A 23,943-nucleotide genomic window follows, 5' to 3' on the forward strand; every position below is an offset into this window, starting at 1 on the left:
GTTCTTATCCAGTCTATGGCTAGGTTTATACTATGTAAAAATCAAGAGGTATTAAGAGGTCTAAGAGGTATTCCACGAAAAAATTACTTTTCCCCTATCCACAGGATAGAGGAAAAGTAGAAGATCGGGGGGAGATCTCTGTACCCCCTGCGGATCTCTGTATCTTGCCTTGGCTTCTGTTATGAAAAGAGCTGTGGGTATGACACATGACCCGCGGCTCTATTCAGTCCTATAAAACTGACAGAAAGAGCCAGGTACAGCACTTTTCCAGCATACTTGGGTCTTTCCGTCACTCCATAGGAATGAATAGAGCCGTACCTGGTTATCAGTAGATGGCTATTTTCCCACTTCAGGAATATATTGGGGCAAACACTGCCGTCTCGTTAAATAGACGGCCGCTAAAAATTATCATGATTATTAATAGTGGCCATCTATGTTACGTGGTGGCCACCTTCCCCAATATGTTCCTAAAGTAAATGAATGAAGAAAAACCAAAACCTATATAACTACTTATGTAAGCTTGAAGCATTAAAAATGCTCATTGCCTTGTTGGTGGATGTCAGTGACCCTTATGGACTAAACAGCTATGTTCCCACAATGTCCCTTTTTTTTTGCCGTTTCGTGTTTTTTTTTTGGACGGCAGTCATTTTGTCACCAAAATGTGACTAGTTAATGCAAATTATGTCCATAATTTTCATAAAACTGGCACATTTTTGCTCCAAATGTTGGCCGTCCAAACAAAAGGCCACAAGACTGCAAAAAAAAGACATTGTGGGAACATAGCTAACTTGTGCCCACTCGTCTCTGCAAAAATCCTAATGCTGCATACTTGTAAAGGATCCTAATATTGTGTTTTTTTCCATAGAAAAAGAGCAAGGTTCATTACCACATAGCAATTGTGATAAATTATCTGGGACACTCCATCTCGCTCTGTGCACTATTGGTGGCGTTTACGCTCTTCTTAAGATTAAGGTAAGCATTAAGGATAGGACCCTTATTATGGATAACAATGGATGATCTCTAAGCTGCGGCTCTCCAGATGTTGTATAACTATTATTATTATTATTATTAATTTATAAAGCACCCTTAATTCCAGAGTGCTATACAATAGATAGGGGTAACAAGCAGGAACAATACAAGATCAGAATACATTACATGAAGGCAAAAGACAGACCGGTACATGGGGGAAGAGGACCCTGCCCGCTAGGGTTTACAATCTATAAAGGTACGGGGAGAGAAACAGGAGGTAAAGTGCAGCCAGTCAAGTGTGATGCAGAGTTATTGTAGGTTGTAGCCTAGTTTGAAGAGATGGGTTTTCAGGTTACTTTTGAAGGACTTGATGGTGGGTGAGAGCCGGATGTGTCAGGTTAGTGAGTTCCAGAGTATGGGGGAGGCTCGGGCAAAGTCTTGGAGGCGGTTGTGCGGGGGGAGCGCAGACGGAGGTCACTGGAGGATCGAAGGTTGCATTAGGGACAGTAGCGGGATATCAGGTCAGAGATGTACGGAGGGGACAGGTTGTGGATGGCCTTGTACGTTGTGGTTAACAATTTAAAAAGAATACATTGGGCAATGGGGAGCCAGTGGAGGGAGTGGCAGAGGGGAGAGGGAAAAGCGAGGGGAAAGGTGGATTAGTCGGGCAGCAGAGTTAAGGATAGACTGGAGGGGAGCAAGGGAGTTAGATGGAAGGCCAGAGAGGAGGATATTACAGTAGTCCGAGCGGGAAATAATGAGAGCATGTATCAACAGTTTGGTATAGTCAGGGGTGAGAAAAGATCGGATTCTGGAAATGATTTAGAGGTGAAGGCGGCAGGAGGTGGTCAGGGCCTGAATATGGGGTTTAAAGGACAGGGCAGAGTCAAAGGTGACCCTAACGCAGCGGATATGGGGGACAGGGGACAGAGAGCAGCCATTGATAGTGATTGACAGATTAGATGGCAGGGTGGAGCGAGATGGGGGAAAGATGATAAGTTCTGTTTTGTCCATGTTGAGTTTTAGAAAGTGGAATGAGAAGAAGGAAGATATGGCTGATAGACACTGGAATTCTGGATAGCAAAGAGGTGACATCCGGAGTCATTGGCGTAGAGGTGGTACCTGAAGCCGTTGGATTCTATGATATGTCCCAGGCCAGAAGTATAGATGGAGAAGAGAAGAGGCACAAGTACAGAGCCTTGGGGACGTTCTGGGAACTACAGTTCCCAGCAAGGTCTGACATCAAATAAAAATGACAAAAGCAATGCCAATGCTAAATGACATTATGCAGAGTCTTACCTCTCCAGCCAAACCAGTCTGCTCGAAAAGAGTGACACAACCATCTGCAGACAGCTGTTTTGGGATTCTTTCCCCTTGCCAATACAGAGCAGGGTACTAATGAGTGAAAGGGATGTGATAAGGTGCCATACTGTCCTGTGGTAATCTGTACCCTCTCCTGTCCTGAGCTGCCCTCCGAGAGGATTGGGCCCCCTCTAGTGACAGGCGTGTGCCTGTTCACCTCTGTTTACAGCCCAGCTCACAGGTTTTGAAGAATTCTATCCTGTTCACCTGAGGGTATATATAGCCATCACCTCCACACCATTGTGCACAGTTGTTGGTGTGTTCCAGTCAGCAAACCACGTGTGTGCTCCCTGGCTATCTGCCACTTTTTCGCTTCCTAGCGCCATCCTAGCCATTGGCTCCGCTAATGTCTGAACAGCGCCTTCTTATATTTTAAGTTTGACCACAGAAGAAGAGCATCTTGTTCCAGGTTTCTGTACTTCTTCACTACCATCAGTCCCCACTGAGGACCTTCTCTGAGGATAGCAATGTGGGAGTTCCCCGTATTAAAGCCCATCCCGCCTTTCTGCAGGCTCTGGTGAAAAACGGGCTCCTAAGGCCTCATTCACTTATCCAGTGTTTTGCAAGGAGTGTGATTTTGACCACTGGGCTTCTGTTGATTGCACCCGTTTGGAAGTGCTGGTTTGGGGATTGGAAAAACGCTGGTGTTGTCCACGGGCGTAGTGGGGTGCTTACAGGAGAGGGGAAAGAAGGGAGCGGAAACAGGAGCGGGGGAGATACGAGCGGTGAGAGATGGGAGTGGGGGAGATGAGAGCCAGTGAAAGGAGCAGGGGAGATGGGAGCTGGTGAAAGGAGCGGAGGAGAGGCATCCGGATCCGGACACATAGGATTTAATGGGCCCTAAAATTGTCCATGGTCGTGGATCTGTGACCAAGGACAATTTTACGGGACATGTGAATAAAGCCTTAGACTTTACTTCTTGGAAAAGGTACATCAGCACTCCTTGGTGATCCAGGGCATCCACCTCCTTGTGCCTGGTCCATCCTTTACACATACATATTCCATAAGTGTCCCCCACACCTTATACTGTTAGCTAAACCCGGCGTTGGCAGCAGGTTCTGCTGATTTTAGTATAGGATGTATAGGCACCTTAGCTTTGGGGTGTACTCTGTCTCACTGAAGTAAACTAGTATGTAAACGGTTCTGGAGGAGTTGCTTCTAAGGTATCTCTTCAGCCAACCAGCACTATGTTTTGTACTGAGGAGGAACAAGACCCTTAAAACAGCTGTGTATAGATTGCTATCTCTTCCTTCTGGTTTGCAGCCGATTTCGCCGTGAAATTGGCAGCGTGAAATCTGCTACAATGCTGCATGTATGAAACTAGCCATGGCCCAGATTAATAGCCAGGGGGGAAACCAAGCCTTTACCAAGACACAAAACTTATATAGACATATTGGGGAGATTTATCAAACATGGTGTAAAGTGAAACTGACTCAGTTGCCCCTAGCAACCAATCAGATTCCACCTTTCATTCCTCACAGACCGTTTGAAAAATGAAAGGTGGAATCTGATTGGTTGTTAGGGGCAACTGAGCCAGTTTCACTTTACACCATGTTTGATAAATCTCCCCCATCGATACAAAAGTAAATTCTAAATCCACTAAACCCTAATCCTAAATCCTAAAAGCAATAACATGACCTTTCCAGAAACATTAGAACTTGACAGTGACGTATCCCCGGCTATCAATTTAACGCTTCCACCTCCCTAATGGTTTTTACAGTTTCCGAAAACGTTGAGCACTGGAGAGTCACCGACTTTATTATTCCTTTATGGCCTTTAAATGACAGGAATAATCTCGTTGTGACATTTTTACACACGCCTTCAGAAAAACACAAGATAATGGTAAAGGTGTGTGTCACTGTCACATCTCCTCTAAGGCTGAGGACGAAAAAAAAAGGGATTCTTCCATGCTTTCCAATCCTAATCGCGGTACCTGCAGCAAGACACAGGTTACATTACTCTCAGCCCATTACCGAGCAGGAGACACGACTCAGCCCTGCGTGGCCACTAATCACTGTAGACAGCTCGACAACACAGGGAGATACAAGGGACAGGGAATTACAACTAGGACACAAGATTCTGCAGCAGATTATAATAGGAGCGATGGGGGTGTCCAAAACAACATCCTATTGTCTCATGATTGCTAAGTACTTTGTGTGATCAGTCTAATTCTTCATAGACCGTACTTTATTCCTTTCTCTTTCAGGAGTATTCGTTGCCTGCGGAACATCATACACTGGAACCTTATCACAGCGTTTATTCTTCGTAACATCACCTGGTTTGTGATGCAGCTCACACTCAGCCATGAAGCCCATGACAGCAATGTGGTATGTAATATTAACCTTAGGAGATAGTCCCGTGCTGCACTGCAGTGACTCTGCTATGTCTCCCCCTCACCCAGACTTTGCTATGACTGTCTGGCTGCATTTTCATGTTAATATAATATCTGCTAATGGTTTAACCTCCTCTGGTGCATTCTGGCAAAACACTGCCATTGTAATACTGCTGGGAGTCTTCTCAGCAGCTGCCGAGTCAGCAATTTTCTCCACGTACAGTATATCATTTTTGTGCAAAGGTGGCAGGAGCCGGATTTCTTTCCCAGCATTCCAGCATGTCTAACCTGCAGAGGCGCAGAGTGCCAGCTGCTGCAGAGTGGCACTGTGACCGTTCATCATGTTGCAGTGGGTGGCACTAGCACATAATGCAGAGACAAGAGGTTGGCAGAAGAAAACACGCTGGGCAACAGAGAATATGGGCGGTAACTGAGAGAAAAGCGGGGTTATATATAGTCTAAATAAGTACATAGACAAATTCCAGACTGTGCACAGATTGAAGGCTTGATTCTGTTTGTAGAAGAACTGATCGGGAAAAGCAAAAGTGGAGGGGTTTGTATGTTAGTGAATAAGATCTCGAGTAGGTATATTACATGACGGATTATGTGGCCATAAATGGCTGTCCTTTTTGTTTGCCACAACAATTCAGCCATTTCTAGATATCCTCATGCATGTGAGGAGAGTACTCTTGGGGCACTGTGATCACATGACCCACTCATGTATATCCTGAGGTGCAGCATATGTTTCTGGGAGATTCTAATCAGTTGAGTGTACAGTATTAGTAAGTATACTCACTGTATATACTGACAGCAGCACCCTGTGTAACTCATAGAGGTAAAATCAGACACCCCTCCTCCGGGCTGTGCTGCCCTGCTCTGTGGTAAGTCTGTCCATAAGATGGCTGACATGGAGGAGCATGTGACCATGCCCCGCCCCCAGTGTCCACCACTGAGCCTATATAGGCTCAGTGGTGGACACTGGGGGACGGGGCATGGTCACATACTTCTCCATGTCAGCCATCTTATGGACAGACTTACCACAGAGCAGGGCAGACCAGCCTGGAGGAGGGGTGTCTGATTTTAGCTCTATGAGGTGCTATCAGTCTATACTGTGAGTACACTTACTAATACTGTACACTAAACTATTTTACTATAAAGTTGCTAACCCCTTTAAAGAGCAATTAGCCTATTCCCTATGTGGTAGGTGTTGACTGTGTTATACAGCTAACACCTGACGGCAGTAGCCAGAATTAGAGAGAACTCCAATCCCAGCTGTTTAACCCCTTAGATGCCACAGTCATTAGCAACCACAGCATTTGATGGATTAAAAAGAAAATGGGGATAAATATGGGGTGGATATGAGGTGCTATCTTAGTCAGGGGTCTTGTTTAAAGGGGTTATCCACAATTAGAAAAACATGGGTACTTTCTTCCAGAAACAACACAACCCAAACTGAAGACAATAGAGGTGCTGTTTCTGGGGGGAAAGTGGCCATGTTTTTCTGATACAGGATAACCCCTTTAATCCTACACCATGTATGGTAGCACTGCTACATGTGGCGATAAAACATTTTAAGAAGGTTTTTCTTGCCCCACATTAATGGGGTACTATCCAGTAAGGGACACTTTTATTTTAATTTGCTTGTAGGGAGAACAGATTTACAGAAGATGTAGCACCAACTACTATGGGAGAACACCCCACAAGACCTGCAGTTTTGGAAGTGCTCTGACCCAGTCCTCTAACCACCTCAACTGGGCCCTTGTCAAAGTCAAATTCAGCTTTAAGAGCGGTCAGATCGCTTGCTTCCTAATAAATTCCACCCCTTGACAGTTTCCATTGTCACAAGATCATGTTATATAGTAGCTTCTAAGTGCTTAGAACTGATAGGCACCCAGTAGGGTGGCCACCAATTAGAATTCTGAGGTATATGCTGTAAGAACCCCTTATTAAAAAGAAAACTTGAGGCTATGTTGACAAAACATATCGAAAATAATAGGCAGGTACATTATTTTAATGCCCGTTCTAAAGAATGGGCGTTAAAATAATGATGATGTGTGAACACAGCGTACAACATTGCATTGACTTTAATGCAATTCCACCCCTGCAGTAAAGATTGGACGCTGATTCCATTGCAATCAGCGTCCGTTCTTTACCTAAAAAGAACGACGTGTGAACTTACTGTAGCTCAAAAAGACAAAGAAATGTTAATCCAAGCAGAGCTTCCTAATAAATTTGATGTATTTCATCTTGGGAAAGAATTATGGACATATGATTGGTATATTTTGAGGTGTAATACAGATGTTTTATGTTTTAGCCCGGCGCGCGCTCTGACAGCCAGACGCCCATAGAGTCAGACGCCCATAGAGAATGAATGGGGAGTCCGATGCTCCGTCATTCTCTATGGGCATCGGACTCTCCTGTCAGCGCGCGCGCCGGGCTTCGGGCGCTGATATCTCCGTGACCCGACCGGCTCAGGAAGCGGGACCCGGCGGGATCACGTGAGTATAGGGGGCTCTAACAGGGGGTCGGGAGCCTGTCAGCCCGGCACGGGGGGTGACAGGTCCTCTTTAATTAAAAAGAACCAATCAGGCCGAAAATCGCCCTAATGATAAGGAAACGTGCTGGCACATCACCCAGCACGCTTCCCAAACATCCCCCTGTACCCTCCGTGCCCCCCTCTATTAGACCGTATTCTTACTTTTATGATGTCCTGCGCTGTATGTAAATGCTGGGCAAGTAGTCACGGTCCTGGGCGGATTTAGTCACAGTACTGGGCGGTGGAATCGCTGTAATCACTCCCAGAGCTGCATTCCGCCGGCGTCACCTGGGGCCTGCACTGTACGGCGGGAGACGCACTGAGCATGAGCGGTGTCCTAAAGATGTCGGCACGCCACAGACCTGAAACGCAGGCCCCAGGTGACGTGAGCGGAACGCAGGTCTTTCAATCAAGCCCCCTCTGGGCATGATTACAGCATTTCCAACCGTCCAGGACCCTGACTAGATACGCCCACCATGACTACTAGCCCTGCATTTACATACAGCGCGGGACATCATAAAAATAAGAATACGGTCTAATAAAGGGGGACATGGAGGGTACAGGGGGATGTTTGGGAAGCGTGCTGGGTGATTTTCGGGTGATTGGTTCCCTTTAAAGGGGTTGTCCAGTGAAGAACTTTTTCTTTCAAATCAACTGGTATCAGAAAGTTATATAGATGTGAAATTTACTTTTATTAAATAATCTCAAGTCTTCCCATGGTTATTAGCCACTATATGTCATGCAGGAAATGTTTTATTTTCAGTCTGACACACTGCTCCCTGTTGACATCTCTGGCCGAGACAGGAACTGTTCAGAGCAGGACAGGTTTTCTCTGGGGATTCATAGAGACCCAAGACAAGAGTTTCTGTCTCGGCCAGGGATGTCAGCAGAGAGCAGTGTCAGACTGAAAATAAAACAACACTTCCCGCAGAACATACAGCAGCTAATAAGTATGGGAAGACTTGAGATTTTTTAATAGAAGTAAACTACAAATCTATATAAATTTCTGACGCCAGTTGATTTGAAAGGAAAAGTTTTTTGCTGGACAACCCGTTTAATTTTTATTTATCCACCTTAATTTTTATTTATTCAATATTAATATTCGTTATTGCAGGTTAGAGAAACTCAAAGGACTAGGGCACATATGTGCATGTTGTGATACCCCGTTCCTAACTACACCGATATTAATTGCTGTGACTTTGTAAATGGTAGAATATTGGTGTAGACTAGTTCATTTCTGATTTTACCTTCTTCTTTTTACCTAGGTTTGGTGTCGCCTGGTCACTATTGCTCACAATTATTTTTATGTTACTAATTTCTTCTGGATGTTTGGTGAGGGTTGCTATCTGCACACGGCCATTGTCCTGACCTACTCCACCGACAAACTGCGCAAGTGGATGTTCATCTGCATTGGCTGGTGTAAGTCATGGCAGAATATGACAAACAGGGATAGCCTGATACGGAAGCAGCTTAGACAAAGGAGAGAGTTTAGTCCAATACATGTTGTGAACATGTATTTTTTTTTAACCATGTAATAGTTTCCTTTATTACTTAAACGTAAGAGCCTAAGTGGTTGGAACCCTTTAGGAAACTTTTAGGCCGAGTTTACACACTGTTAAATGAAAGCCATAAAAATAGGAACTGTGAAATTGGTACTGGATTGGGCTATGGTCACACGCTTTCTTCTGTGTCCGTTGACGGCCGCCTTTTAGGACAGCTTTCATTTAAGGCCACATAACAGGCGTTATTTTTTAATGATGGCCGTCCAACGGCCAAAGAAGACAGCGTGTGAATATAGCCTTAAAGTACCTGCCACTTTTGTGCATTATATGGGCAGCCCAATTATTTTACTATGTATTTCAAGTCCAATCTTCTCCCATCTCCTCAGTGTGTGAGCACGCCAGACGAAGCAAAGATGCAAACCCTTCATTGAAGTATGCAAACAGTAAATTGTATTACAGGTCACTAAAACTACTAATGCTTTTTGAACTTTCCTTTTAACTCATAATCCTCATTTTGTGCATAATCATAGACTACGATTAAAAACACAAGTTTAAAGCGAATGTACCATCAGTACATTCACTTTAATTTTGTCACATGGATAGAACGGCGTCGACACGGTGAAGCCGGTGCCATGGTCCTTTTTTTCAACCACGGCCCAGTTCCCACATACGGCGCCATTCTATTCCCGGGCACCGGCCAGGGTTGAAGCACTGGCAGCAGGCCCCCAGTGGGAGGAAACCTTTGCCCCTCTATGATGCGGCTCCATTGATTCTAATGGAGCCACGTCATAGAGGGGCAGGGGTTTCCTCCCACTGTTGATAGCCTGGCCCACCTCCAGTGCTTCCCCCCCCAGCCAGGGCCTGGGAATAGAATGGCGCCATATGTGGGAACCGGGCCGTGGTTGAAAAAAAGGCTCTGTTCTATCTATATGAAACACTTAAAGTGAATGTACTGATGGTACATTCATTTTAAAATGAGTCAGTCAGTCAGTCAGTCTGGTGATCTCTAATGGATTTTACTGTATGTATAGTTCACTCATTTGTTTTGTAACCAGACCTCACCACAGCACTGGACTTCCATATTCCAATGATTTTAAAGTGACTCTGTACCCACAAACTGTCCCTCCCAAACCACTTGCACCTTCGGATAGCTGCTTTTAATCCAAGACCTGTCCTGTGGTCCGTTCGCCAGGTGATGCAGTTATTGTCCTAAAAAAATACTTTGAGGCTATGTTCACACTACGTAAGAGACCGGCCGTTCTGTGACCCCGGCTTGGTCACGGAACGGCTGGTCTCTGGCCGGATCATCTCGGCCGGTACTTAAAGCGTAACTGTCATGTTTTTTTTTATTGAAGAAATCAGTAGTATAAGCGATTTGAAGAAACTCTGTAATAGGTTTTATCAGCCAAAAAAGCCTCCTTCTGTACTCAAGAAGCAATCTCCCTGCCTCCCCCCCTGACTTCTTATCTGTGCATTATCAGGCAAACACGTCTTCATTACAGAGAAGCCAGTGAAGACGGGCTCTGCTCTCTCCATTGTAAGCCTATGGAGGGGGGAGGGGCTGAGGGAGATGAGGGAGCAGGAAGAGGTGACATGAAGGTCAGCTGTTTGTAGACTGTCTGGGCACCTAAAACGCTAAATTCAGGTGTCAGAAAGGTCAGTGCTTATCTATGAACTTACTGAGAGAAGATTGCAGGGTGTTGTGTTGTGCAGAAATCCTCCATGCTCAGTCACTCCTAACAGCCCCTCCCCTCTCCATAGCCACATAATGGAGACAGAAATCCTGCTTCATTTGATGTGAGGGGGGAGGCTGGGAGATTGCTTTTTCAGTACAGAAGGAAACTCTTTTAGTACCTAAAACCTATTACAGAGTTTCCTAAAATCGCTTGTACTATAGATATTTATTGTTTTCAGAAAAATGACCCTGAAATGACAGTTACGCTTTAAGTACTGGCCAGATGATCCTTCTGGCCGCAGAGCTCTGATGCGGGCACATCAGAGCGCGTCCGCATCAGAGCTTCCCATAGCCTACAGTGAGCCGCTTGCTTCACTGTGTGAACTAACAGGTCTTTCTGCGGCCGGAATTCACTGAATTCCGGCCGCAAAAAACTGACGTGTCAGTTGTTTGCGTCGGCGTATGGGATCCCGGTCGGAGCGCACGCGATGTGTGTACGCACCAGGCCGGGATCCCATAGAACAACAGCCATTGTTCCACCACGGTAAAAGTATGCCCGTTGTTGCCATCAGCAACAACGGCCGTACTTTTATGTAGTGTGAACATAGCCTTAAACTTTAAGCCCGTGCCAAACGGAAGTACCTGTGCCCTAACTTTGCACCTCCCCTCTGTCCCTCCTCGCCACCCTCTTCAGCATTAGGAATGCCCCTGAAACATTTACTCCATGCTGAACATCGCACAGGTGCTTAACGATCCAGCCCATGTGCCAGGCTAAACAGGAGGGGAACAGTAGGCATTCTGCCTGGAGCATTCCTAATGATGAGGAGGGCGGGGAGGAGGGACGGAGGGGTGGTGCAAAGTTAGGGCACAGATACTCCTGTTTGGCACAGGCTTCAAGTTTAAAAGTATTTTTTTAGGACAATAAGTGCATCACCTGCCAAACGGACCCCAGGACAGATTTTGGATTAAAAGCAGCTATCTAAAGGTACAAGTGGTTTGGGGGTCAGATTGTGGGTACAGAGTCGCTTTAATAACTGTGTAATGTTTCATGTTCCGAGGAGTGACATTGTGAGCGAATTGCAGCAAGGGTCCTCAACAGTTTACAGCTGATCAGTAGACATCCTCTTAGTGCAAAGGCCAGTGATAAACATTTTGTTGAGAGACCCATCTAACAAAAATACATATTCTAAAGTGGACATTCCCATCAGATTGCTAATTTTTGTTTTTTGCATCCTGGATTCACTCAGTGATGCAATATCACAAGGTTGTAAATCGAATACAGATGAGCGAACTTTGAGTATGTTCGCCATTTAATTACCGGTGGCTGAAAAAGTTGGATGCAACCCTGAGGCTGCGTAGAAAATAAGGAAATAGCCATAGACCATACACTGAATCCATGTTTTCCAGGACTCCCTAGGGCTGCATTCAACTTCTTCAGCCACCGGTAATCAAACGCAAAGAGTTTGGGTTTTGATGAACACAAACGTACTCAGAGTTCGCTAATCCCAAATCAGGAGCGTAGTCTTTTAATCTGGAGCCTATGGATATCAGAGAGAAGAATTAGGAGACTGAAAGGCCATATACTCGTATTAGGATATTATAAACAGTAATGAATCGTGTCTGACATATCATTATTCTAGTTCATTCCTTTCTTCATTGCAGGTATACCATTTCCGATCATTGTGGCGTGGGCCATTGGCAAGCTCTACTATGACAATGAGAAGTAAGAATCAGTGATGGGAAGGCACACTATGATATGGAAAAGAGTGAGAGGATGCTGCGTCCTATTAGATTAGATTCACAAATAACTTTATTAGCTATGCGTTATGGTGACATGACCCATATGTGCCATAAGAACACCATAGACTCCCTGGAGGGATGGCACAGTGGACTTCATTTGTGATTCAATAAATTTAAATTCTTCTGAAGAACCATTATTTTCCAGTCATACAGTAACATAGCTGATGCTATATGTTTCTGTACCTGACATGGTCTGGGAGCTTACCATTCCACTGAAATATAATGTTCCTTTGGACCAAAAAAAAAAATATCACAAATCAAGTCTGTGTTGTTGTCTCACCAAGAAGTCTATGACACATTATTGCCCTCCAGTAGGGACAAGGCACTGGCATACAGCAGCTCACGTGGTGAAGTACTGTATAAGTTGACCGTTTTGGTTATTTGTCAATTAAATATTATACATAAACAAATATACAGCAAACTAATTTCTGCCATGGTCAGGGGTATATGGAAAGAATGGACTAAGTCTATTGAGGGGATGTGCATGTGGAGCATAGGTCCTTATAGTCACAGCTCTGGTGGGCTTAAGTTAGTGTCACTTTTTAGATATTATCCAGTCATGCCAAAGTTTCGAGACCCGTAGGTTATAGTTGGATGCATGCTTCCTTCCCCCGCCAATTGATTGATCTAACTCATTACAGGAGATGGGCTCATTACAGGAGATGTCAATAGAGACCAACTACTGTAATCATTCAGATTAGTCAATGAGCCAGGGAGTCAAGTTTATGGCTGCATTCATAACCCAGCTATAACTTACCATCAGAGCAGGCCTCAGGACTGAGACCCAGTGGGATCTAAACTGTTGACGTGTCTGGACTACATGTGAATTTTTTTAACAAATGACAAAAACATATTTAATTCTTTGCTTTAATTTTCTTATTGTTGTCATTTACTGAATGAAAAATAAAGCAATTTTCTTAACAGTCTTCCTTAGAAATTTCACTTAGCTACTGCTCAAAGAAAGAAGAGGCTGATATATCCTTGTCTTAATAACTATCTAACAGCATTAGTAGTTTGAAATATAAATTCCCTTCAGGAAACCATAGCCCATCATTCCCTTGACTGGTCAGATGGCATACGCGCCATTACGGTCTTCCTAATTCTCTTGATACCATTAAATAACTGTCCATTATATTATGTCATTAAACAACTATTACAACAGAGAATTCCATATACTTAGATTCATGGGCTATGTTCACACATAGAATTTCCATCAGTCTTTTGGTCAGTATTTTTTCAACCAAAACCAGTAGGGGTTTGAAAACACAGAAAGGCAATGTTCCCACTTCAGGGAACATAGGGGGAAAAGGCGGCTGTCTTATTAGCGGCCGTCTATATTATGAGAAGACCGCCTTTACTTGATATGTTCCCGAAGTAGGAACATCGCAAATCCATTATAATTTTGCCATGTCCTTCTGTTTTTTGGCTACAAAGACTGACCGAAATACAATGTGTGAACATAGCCTTATTGTGTAAAATAGTAGTAATAACATAGTGCACACTTTATATATCTCCAGATGCTGGTTTGGGAAAAAGGCAGGAGTGTACACAGACTTTATCTACCAAGGTCCTGTCATCCTTGTGCTTCTGGTAAGGACACAAACTGCTGTCATTTCTGAGCTGGCATAGACAAACATATCCATTATTCATATGGTGTGTCTCATGCATAGCTATAATGCATTCAGGTGTGTACAAAAAAAAAACTAAGCCCCAAACATAGAGATTCTGTCTGTATAGAGATTCTGTCTGTCTAAATTTGCTTAGTTAATCTGAATATACTCAATTGCTAATGTAACATTTGCACTGCTATTGAATAATAAAAATGTACCCATCAGAACTATCCAGTCTTGAGCTACTCATGCATGGGTTTTACTCTTAAAGGGGTTATCCAGCACTACAAAAACATGGCCACTTTTCCCCCTACTGTTGTCTCCAGTTCAGGCGCGGTTTGCAATTAAGCTCCATTTACTTCAATGGAACTGAGTTTCAAAACCCCACCCAAACTGGAGACAACAGTAGGGGGAAAGTGGCCATGTTTTTGTAGCACTGGATAACCCCTTTAAGACTGGCTAATATAGTATTAAAGCTACTACTAAAGCTCTGTGCACTGAAATGAGTCTTTGGCTATGTTCCCACTATAAGAACATAGTGGGAAAGGCGGCAGTCTTGTAATATTGATCATGTGTCAGGCTGGGACCCAGAGACACAGGACAGGTGAAGACCTAGGCCCTAGTGCCAGCACCCGCCCCGCTGTTCCTTTCCTCTTGGAGTGATCGGCTCCTTAGCAGGCCGACCCCAACCTGAAAACAGGTACTACACTGGTGAAGAGAAACACAAAACAGAGACAATACAAAACAAACACAATATTTGCAGGGTCAGCAAGCCAGTTCAAAATCTATCAGTTGTTGCGGTACAAAATTAAAGTTGTGGGGGGGGGGGGGGGGGGGAGTCGAAAAGTCAAGCCAAAATCAGGAAAACCAGGGAATAACAATCAGGATACAAGGCTAGCTTAAAAAAAGCTAGGCAAGGTAGCATGATGGGGGCAGTAGTCTTATGGAGGCTGGAGTCCCAGCCCCAGGACATGATTGGGGCAGAGACTCCAGCCCCCTAACAGAGCTGAATGGCAGTGCTAGCCACCAGTCAGCATTACTACAATTAGAAACACCTAAGTCGCTCGGCTAGAACCTAAGGACGCCATCCACGCACCCTTAACAACCAGCCGGGCCAGTCATCAGGAACACAGTCGGCGCTTCCAGGAGGCCAGACGCACACTCCAAGAATGACGGACGGCTCCTGACATTATGAAATGCACACTAGAAATGAGCGAACCTCGAGCATGCTCGAGTCGATCCAAACCGGAACTTTCGGCATTTGATTAGCGGTGGCTGCTGAAGTTGGATAAAGCCCTAAGGCTATGTGGAAAACATGGATATAGTCATTGGCTGTATCCATGTTTTCCAGACAACCTTAGAGCTTTATCCAAGTTCTGCAGCCCCAGCTAATCAAATGTCGAACGTTCGGGTTCGGATAGACTCAAACCCGAACCCGGTTCGCTCATCTCTAATGCACACCTATCCCTGATATGTTCCCATAGTGGGAATATAGTCTTAAAACATGAGTAATGTATAAAAACCTTTAGAATATTGATATTCATATCCCATGATTCACATTTCATTGACCAACTATGCAAAAAGTTTGTCTCAAAAACAATACTGACTCAATTTGCCCCATTTTTGCATGTGGCCCCATGCATTTCCTCTCAGACTAAGTGTCAAAAAGTTGCTAACTCCTAATGCTTAAATTATGAGACATTATGACACTATATATTGTATACAGATTATGTGGTGTAATGACGGCTATTTTCTTTTTCTTGCAGATAAACTTTATATTTTTATTTAACATTGTGCGCATATTGATGACAAAGCTCCGAGCCTCCACCACATCAGAGACCATCCAGTACAGGTAGTACAGGCTCTTGTGCCTAATATCAACTCTCACGTTTACTTATCTCTTGAGGGCCCCTCTGAATTAAGTTATATATTTTTTATGCCTCCCCTACAGGAAAGCAGTCAAGGCAACACTTGTTCTCCTACCACTCCTGGGAATAACCTACATGCTTTTCTTTGTGACTCCAGGAGAGGATGAAGTCTCAAGAATTGTGTTCATCTATTTTAACTCTTTCTTACAGTCCTTCCAGGTAATGAGGAAAGATTATCTAATATGCCCTAATTTATTTAGTCCCATCCTTACCAACATTGCAATCCCAAATCTCAAGCCTTAGGGCCCTATTCCACCGGACGATTATCGTTCACATAATCGTTAACGATCTCAAACGACCGTTATTGCGAAAGACCTGAAAACGTTCACTCATTTCCATGGAACGATAATCGTTACTTATGATCATATTTGTGATGATTTTTTCTTCGCTATTTCTTCGCTATTGCGTTCGTATCTGATGCAAATGACCAAACAACGTCTTATTCAATGCGAACAATTTGCAAACGTTTTGCGAACGAGCAACCATAACAATAGGTCCAGGTCTTATAAAGCGATCAACGATTTCTAGTTCGGTCGTTAATCGTTAACTGCATTTCAACCGAACGATTATCGTTTAGATTCGAACAATTTATCGATCATCTGAACGATAATCGTCCGGTGGAATAGGGCCCTTAGTCCAAGGCCTACACCTAATCTGTCTAGCAAGGTCCCCAAAAACATCCTGGAAATTAGTTTTTGACTGTAAATTTGCATAAGATTATCTGGAGTCATTTGATGTGTCAAAGAGGCCATTGCACCCAATATTGGAAATATTGCCAAGTGCAGCTACCACCTTTGATTACTTTGCCCTGTTGAGTGAGGGACCTTGTTTGAGACCTCCTTAGATTCTGTTCACAGAGCTGGGCAGACCACTGCATGATGGACAACAGAGCCCAATAGACCCTACTGACATTAAAGGGGTTATCCAGCGCTACAAAAACATGAGAGGGGAAAAGTGGCCATGTTTTTGTAGCGCTGGGTAACCCCTTTAAGTTTTCCACTTGCGTGTGGCATTTTGTGGGATTTTAATATGACTAGAAAATACAGCGTGCAATTTTGTTACCTCATTCTGCAATTGAGGCCCTGAATGAAGCCTCTGGTTTAGATATGAACTAAACTGTGCAAAAGCATTAAGGCAGCAGTGCAGTATACAGAGAAACCACTTTGTATAAAAAATGTTAGGACTGACTTGAGTAGGTGACAAAATACAGTTATTTGTAGCCTTTTACCTTTGCTTTTCTAATACTTCATTTCTTCTACAGGGATTTTTCGTTTCTGTATTCTACTGCTTCCTAAACAGTGAGGTGGGTATTACCTATTACATGAGATTTAATTACCAGGTACAATGTATGTAAGAAAAAAAAACACAACAACTTGGAAAAGATCTTTATTGAAATAAAATAACCCAGAGAACCATCATTGACCCTTTTATTATTTAAAAAAGTAATGATCCTTTTCATGAAGTAGTCAGATCTTCTTTATTTTACCCTGTAATGTAACAAGCAGAAGTCTACTGTCACCATTGGGGGTCTTCGCAGAGGCGGGAAGGGGTAAGGGCCTCTGTTGAGACCCCCCCCCAATAGTGACAGTAGATGATAATAAATAATGGCAGTAATGCCACAAACTATCCCCTACGGATCCCTTCCTCCCTTCAAGAATACCGGGCTTGCTTGCTGCAGGAGGCTGGACTTTGCTTGCTACGGATGGCCGAAGAGTGATGTCACTCAGCAAGTTTTGCAGCGGGATGTGGGGCCTGAGGTGGTAGCCACTATGCCTGTGTCGCAAGGGAACAACTTTCGGACGGCGGGCAGTTTGTGGGAATCCTGGGGGGGTGGGTTGGCGTACTGATGTCACCGGCCCTGTGAGTGGGGGAGGGGTAGTGCTGGGGCCCCTAGAGCATTGTGGGTCCTGTAACTCGCCGACCCGTGCTGGCCCTGACTTGGGCTCTTCATTATTCTGTTGAACCTTACTAAGAGTACTATTCATTTCAATAATGATTTACAAGAGATGGTCTGGGGCACTAAAATATTACAGTTGTGTTAGAAGGAAATATGTTATACTTTAGCCTGTTTCATCAGTTTTACTAGTAAGAATCCTGAGTTTTATAGATGGTGCTGGATAAAAACAGAAACAATGTGGATCATCATGAACAGACAAACTAGCTAAGTTTACTTGTACACAGCCCAGGCTTTCTCCCTTTCTTCTGAAAATAAAAAGATTTATAACTGTGTTAGGAATAATATAATCTATGAACTGGAGGGAGGATGTAAATGACCATTTAAAGCAACTCTGTACCCACAATCTGAGCCCCCAAACCGCTTCTACCTTCAGATAGCTGCTTTTAATACAAGATCTGTCCTGGGGTCCGTTCGGCAAGTGATGCAGTTATTGTCCTAAAAAACAACTTTTAAACTGGCAGCCCTGCGTCAAACGGCCGTGGCCTAGATTGTGTATGCAGTATACTGGCACACCCTTTCTGTCCCTCCTCCCCGCCCTCTTCATCATTAGGAATGCTCCAGGCAGATTTTCTACTATTCCTCACCTTTGCTAGCATGGCACATATACTGGGTCATTAAGGCACCTGTGCAGTGTTGAGACAGGAGAAAATGTTCATGGTCATTCCTAATGATTAAGAGGGTGGGGAGGAGGGACGGAGGGACGGAGGGGTGGTGGAAAGTTAGGGCACAGATATTGTAGGCCACGGTCGTATGACACAGGGCTGCCAGTTTAAAAGTTGTTTTTTAGGACAATAACTGCATCACCTGCCGAACTGACCCCAGGACAGATCTTGGATTAAAAGCAGCTATCTGAAGGTACAAGTGGTTTGGGGGGGACAGATTGTGGGTACAGAGTCACTTTAAGTTACAAGCCTTTTAGATATCTTGATTGGAGTATTAATTGATCTCACAACCTCCAAATTCCTGCATATCTAGGAATATACAGTATATCTTGTTGTTCTTTTGGTTAAGAGTCAGTGTTCCAGCTAAGGACTATAAGTAAATATAATGCAGTCTGAGATCATGAAACCTATATTCATGGATAACACATTTTTTTTATTTACTAGGTACGGTCTGCAGTCAGAAAGCGCTGGCATCGCTGGCAAGACAAACACTCAATCCGTGCTCGAGTAGCCCGAGCAATGTCCATTCCCACGTCACCCACACGGGTCAGCTTCCATAGCATTAAACAATCTTCTGCAATCTGAACCACCTATTGAAGAACGGCGCAGTTAGCCCTCTGAAGTTTTTCAACACTGAAACAGGAAGGTGTGCGGAGGGTTGAGCCTCCTGCATGGTCATGATCGTGAATAGAACCCAAAAAGGCCACATTCCATGTGTCCAATTGAGTTGTACCTTGACAATCAAAAGAGGGTGAAGGGAGCAAAGAGGACCTTAACCCTTAGTGCAATATTGGTACTGCTAGGGATGAGCAAACTAGGACTAATCAAGCAGATAAACCAATAGATCGAACATTGCACACAGCACAAACCATAAACTTTTGTGATATATCACCAGCCACAACCAAATGATTGCTGAGTAACCTGCATCCAGGCTGTATAGCCAATCCTCCGTGCCTCGCAGTGGAAAAAGACCAGCATCAGGCTTAGCCATTGCACGATTGATCATTTTGATGCTTCTTGTCCTAACATATATAAGTTGCTACAATGTATGAGCACAAATTATAATCTGATAATGTGCTGGGCAGAAAAGGAGAATATATTAATTCAGGTTGTATAGAGTGCCATATGATTGTGTACCATGGGGACCAAATCCATTCATGGAATCATAGGACAAGCTTCCATTGAGGGCGAATGAGTAAGGCAATGCAGTGCTGCTTTGGATTAATGTTACGATAGAGATTACAGAGTAAAATTCTATTATTCAAAAATTCTATTCAAATTATAGTATTCTTTATCATGTGAGAATAACTTGCAAGATAAGAAGTATCTGTACTTTTCCTTCTCTAAGTGACCTCTTAATAGTTTCAATATACAGGGAGACTACAGGACGGAACCTATAAAAAGCTATGTTTGTATGGAAAGGCCTTCAGTCAGAATAAAGGAAGAGCGATAGAGAATATTTTCTGCAGCTTTGTACAAAGAGATTCTATTAAAGTGAATGTTCTATTGTCGGACCTATACAATGCCTGACTGGGTCAGAGGATAAAGTGCCACTGTGGACTGGATCTGCAACTCAAGTCGTTACATATTATAGGTATTTTTTACTGCACAAATATAAAGTGTTAGAGTGTTGCACTACAATCAGAAAATGTCTTTATAGTAAGTCCTCACAGTATACAAATAAAACCTTAAAATTGTCACGAATGTTGTCCAGTTATGTATGTAGAGGGTCGCACATGCATCCCCTCTAACAAGAAGTGTTTATCAGGAGTTATCGTAAGGAGTGGACTGTATCAGGCTACTATAATATATAAAAATATACAAATATTTCAGTGACCTGCGTCTGTTGTGTTTCTTTTTTATGGATAGGCAGCAGCAGTAGTTGCCTTGGGTGCCACATATTTTAGGTATTTATGTATCTTCTGGTATAACATCAAATATTGGATTATATGTGGTCTTCAACTTGTGTCTCAGCACACTCTGACAGCCACAAGTTGAACTAGGAGAAGCTCACTGCATGCAGCATTTAAAAAATATGTATGCAATTAGTTCCCCCTAGTGGTGACAGCAGGCAGCCAAAGTCAGAAAAACTAAGACAGCTGTGGTATCTGTCAAGCGTGAACAGTCAGTTCTGGAAGTTGGTGTGTTTGGAGTGGGAAAAATGGATAAGCATTAAAGGAGAAGTTCGGCAAAAAATTTTATTAGAGAATTGTATTGCCCCCCAAAAGTTATACAAATCACCAATATACACTTATTACGGGAAATGCTTATAAAGTGCTTTTTTTCCCTGCACTTACTACTGCATCAAGGCTTCACTTCCTGGATAAAATGGTGATGTCACGACCCAACTCCCAGAGCTGTGTGGGCTGTGGCTGCTGGAGAGAATAATGGCAGGGGTACACAGGGCACTGGAGGGACATTGAACATCCCTCTGCCATCATCCTCTCCCGCACAGCTCTGGGAGTCGGGTCGTGACATCACCATTTTATCCAGGAAGTGAAGCCTTGATGCAGCAGTAAGTGCAGGGAAAAAAACACTTTATAAGCATTTCCCGTAATAAGTGTATATTGGTGATTTGTATAACTTTTAGGGGGCAGTACAATTCTTTAATAAAACTCTTTGCCAGACTTCTCCTTTAAGTTTCACATGGGTCAAATAATGATGGCTAGAGATTCTGAAAAGGATAGGTCATCACAATGGATGTGTAAGGTGTTTTTAGTATGTAAGGGTTAGTACCTACAAAAACTGGTCCAAGAAAAGACAACTGGTGAACGAGACCATGGGCGCCCCAAAGAGTGAAGACTAGCCCATCTGCTCTGATCACAGAGAAGAGTTACTGTAACACAAGTTGCTGGAAAGCTGAATATTGGCTATGATAGAAAGATGTCAGATCACACAGGACATCACAGCATGTTGTGAATAGGCTCATAGAATAGAGGGATTTTTGCTGACTTTTGTCCAGCAGTGAAAATGGGTAAAGATTTTATTCATCTATGATTCACCTACTGTGCCAATACTTTAAGTGAAATTTGGATTACTTAGCATGCCCACTTGTTCTTTTCATGTGATACCACAGTGACTCCTTGTGAGTTCCTGGTCTCTCTGCTGAAAGTAGGTGATTATCATATTCCAGTGCAACCCACTTTTAGCTGCTTAGTGTATCTTACTGAATAAGTAAGCATCATAATAGAAGAGTACAGAAGATGGCTGGCGATTGACACATTGATCATAACTGCTTATTTAAGGGAATCTCCACAAAGTTAAAATTTCACATTGGAGAAAAAGATTTCACAAACCTACCACACCAGAATTACCAGAATTGTTAATGTATATAGTATGTGTGAATTTCAAGAATGAGAGGAGAATTAGCAACAATCAGACAGCATTGAACCCAAGATCTCATATACTCTACATTAGGTATATTAGTTGGCTGGTTTGTCCAACATTTACCTAACATGTATGAGCACCTTGAGAGGCAAGAAAATTTCCCATTGCAGATTATCAATTCCTCTGTGTTGTCTGACTGTCAAAGAAAAGATAGGATAGAGAATCTCCGGGAACATGTCCAAAATGAAACCTTGGCATAAAGTCTAGTCTAGGTCCTGAGGCAGAGCATCGTGCATGGATGCTGCTTCTTAATGTGGCTCAATGCAAATAGTTAAAATTAGACTGAGAACAATCAATGTCCTGAAAAACCTTTAAAAACCTGGAAACACAAATTATAAGATTGCCTTCTAAGTTATATAGAACTGACACTGAGCAATAGAACATTACCATATGGAAACATGTTGCCTCCTACTTGGCTCATCTACTATAGATTACAGAATTTCCAAGACTACTTTACATTAACCTGTCAACAAAAAGTAAGAAAAAAAGGGACTTTTTTTTTAGATCGCACATTTACTTGGGATGGCTAAAAACTCTAAATAGCATACTGAATCCTGCAGAAACATAGAAGCATTGTTAATATTTATATCCCAAATGTCAGGTTTTATAATCTAGCCTCATTACATAGAGTAATACACGACTGGTTACATAACATCTCAAAAATGCAATTTTTCAGCTAGAACATCCTATACCCTATTCTAATCTATCTTACTTTCCTCATATGCTTTACAACAAAACACCATAGAAGATGATGTCTAATCTAGTTCAGATTTTTACCAAAAAGAACATGGAATAAAGTACCATCCCTTTCAAGTAATCTCACACACTTTCCCATATCTAACCCTGATTAAAACTAAAACCTGAATAGCCTTACTAATCCTAAAACTTTTTCGCCTGATTCCATGTATGCAGTATCCACCTTATCCATGTAAAAACCTCTCTGCAGCTCTGGTCTCTTCCCTATGGCAGGCACCATTGTTATCATGATCAGGAAGCAGCTTTATTCCCAATTATACATTGTAATCTGGCTCTAAGCAATGCCTTAATCACAGTTCACTTTTCCTGTGTCCCTCCACTGATCTGCATAGAAAGTAGTCCCTCGCACACAGCTGCCAAGATCTCAATAATATACAGTACCTTGGGATCTAATTTCCCTGAGTTTACTTCTCCACTGTCCCTAACAATGCATCCATCTTTTTTATTATTTGTGCTTCTTGTACTTCTATAAGACTGTATAGAAAAAGCGAAAGAAAAATGGTATCATACCTAAATTCATTCTCTACGTATTCTTAGATTTTTGTGTAGTACTATTTCATCTCTCAGAACCTGTGTGTCCACCAGTGGAGGCTGCAAAAAGTGGACACAAAAATCAGAAGAACAAGGAAAAGTATTGAGCACTACCACTGACATCTCTTTAGTGGCGAGATATAATGCACAGACAGCAAGTGGGAAGGAATGAGGAAGAAGGGAGCACTGATCTGACAGGTCGGTGCTCGCTTCCTCCTCTTAATCACTTAGGACATCCCAACACCCTGCACTTAAGATACCCTTTGCTACATCTGTATGTATAGAGCTTCCTCATAACTAGGAGGCAGCAGTGTTTGCCCAAGCACCTCGGCCCCTGCAATCAACTGTGCTAGGAGTGCCAAAAGGTGGATCGCCATTGAAAGCCCATGCTAAGTATAGGTGATTCACGGATGGATTTTCTTCAACTTTGTTCAATACATTAATGAACTCTCATATGTTAAATTATTTGTTAGTTCCTAATACATTCATTTCATAAGATGTGAACTAGAGCATAACGCCATCATTGCAGTTAAAAATATATGAAGTCCGCCCTCTGACACTACATGGTTTGCCCTTTGACAATTGCATCCCAAAGGGTCTTCTCAACACAAGATGCCAAGAGGCAGCACAACTCCCTTAGTACATTGTCATGTTGTCACTTTCATGTACTCAGGACAGACCTGATGTGACAAAAGTGTCACTTGTCTGAATCATTTTTGCTGCAGGCGAGAAGCCCGGCTCTCACATTACTAAATGGGCAGAAAATCGTCTAACTTTACCCCTCATTTTGTCACCATTGTATCTAAGCAACGGGTGTCACAAGTCACCTTGAAAAGGAAAATGGTTGCTCATGCAGGGTCCAATTACTGCCTACCTGGGCTGCAAATATTATCAGGCTTGGGCATCAAAAGAATAGTACTCATCCTTTCAAAACTT

The 23,943-nt window shown here is 43.1% G+C and overlaps 1 protein-coding gene across 3 annotated transcripts in view; it reads left to right on the forward strand.

Annotated features, from left to right (window-relative positions):
• LOC138773059 (corticotropin-releasing factor receptor 1) overlaps nt 1-20,126 on the forward strand; it is a 143,338-nt gene extending 123,212 nt beyond the window's left edge. For 2 of the 3 annotated variants that reach the window (XM_069953978.1, XM_069953979.1), the window contains 9 exons: nt 866-972; nt 4,538-4,658; nt 8,465-8,618; nt 12,039-12,099; nt 13,694-13,766; nt 15,553-15,638; nt 15,738-15,873; nt 16,976-17,017; nt 18,778-20,126. In XM_069953978.1, the coding sequence (XP_069810079.1) occupies nt 866-972; nt 4,538-4,658; nt 8,465-8,618; nt 12,039-12,099; nt 13,694-13,766; nt 15,553-15,638; nt 15,738-15,873; nt 16,976-17,017; nt 18,778-18,918 (921 nt within the window). In that variant the 3' untranslated portion in view covers nt 18,919-20,126. Of the gene's footprint in view, nt 1-865; nt 973-4,105; nt 4,180-4,537; nt 4,659-8,464; nt 8,619-12,038; nt 12,100-13,693; nt 13,767-15,552; nt 15,639-15,737; nt 15,874-16,975; nt 17,018-18,777 lie in introns of those variants that run through there. The other variant, XM_069953980.1, reaches the window with a different exon arrangement.
• The last annotated feature ends 3,817 nt before the right edge of the window (nt 20,127-23,943 follow it).

Source organism: Dendropsophus ebraccatus, chromosome 14 (genome assembly GCF_027789765.1).
Source record: "Dendropsophus ebraccatus isolate aDenEbr1 chromosome 14, aDenEbr1.pat, whole genome shotgun sequence".
Classification (NCBI taxonomy): Eukaryota; Metazoa; Chordata; class Amphibia; order Anura; family Hylidae; genus Dendropsophus; species Dendropsophus ebraccatus.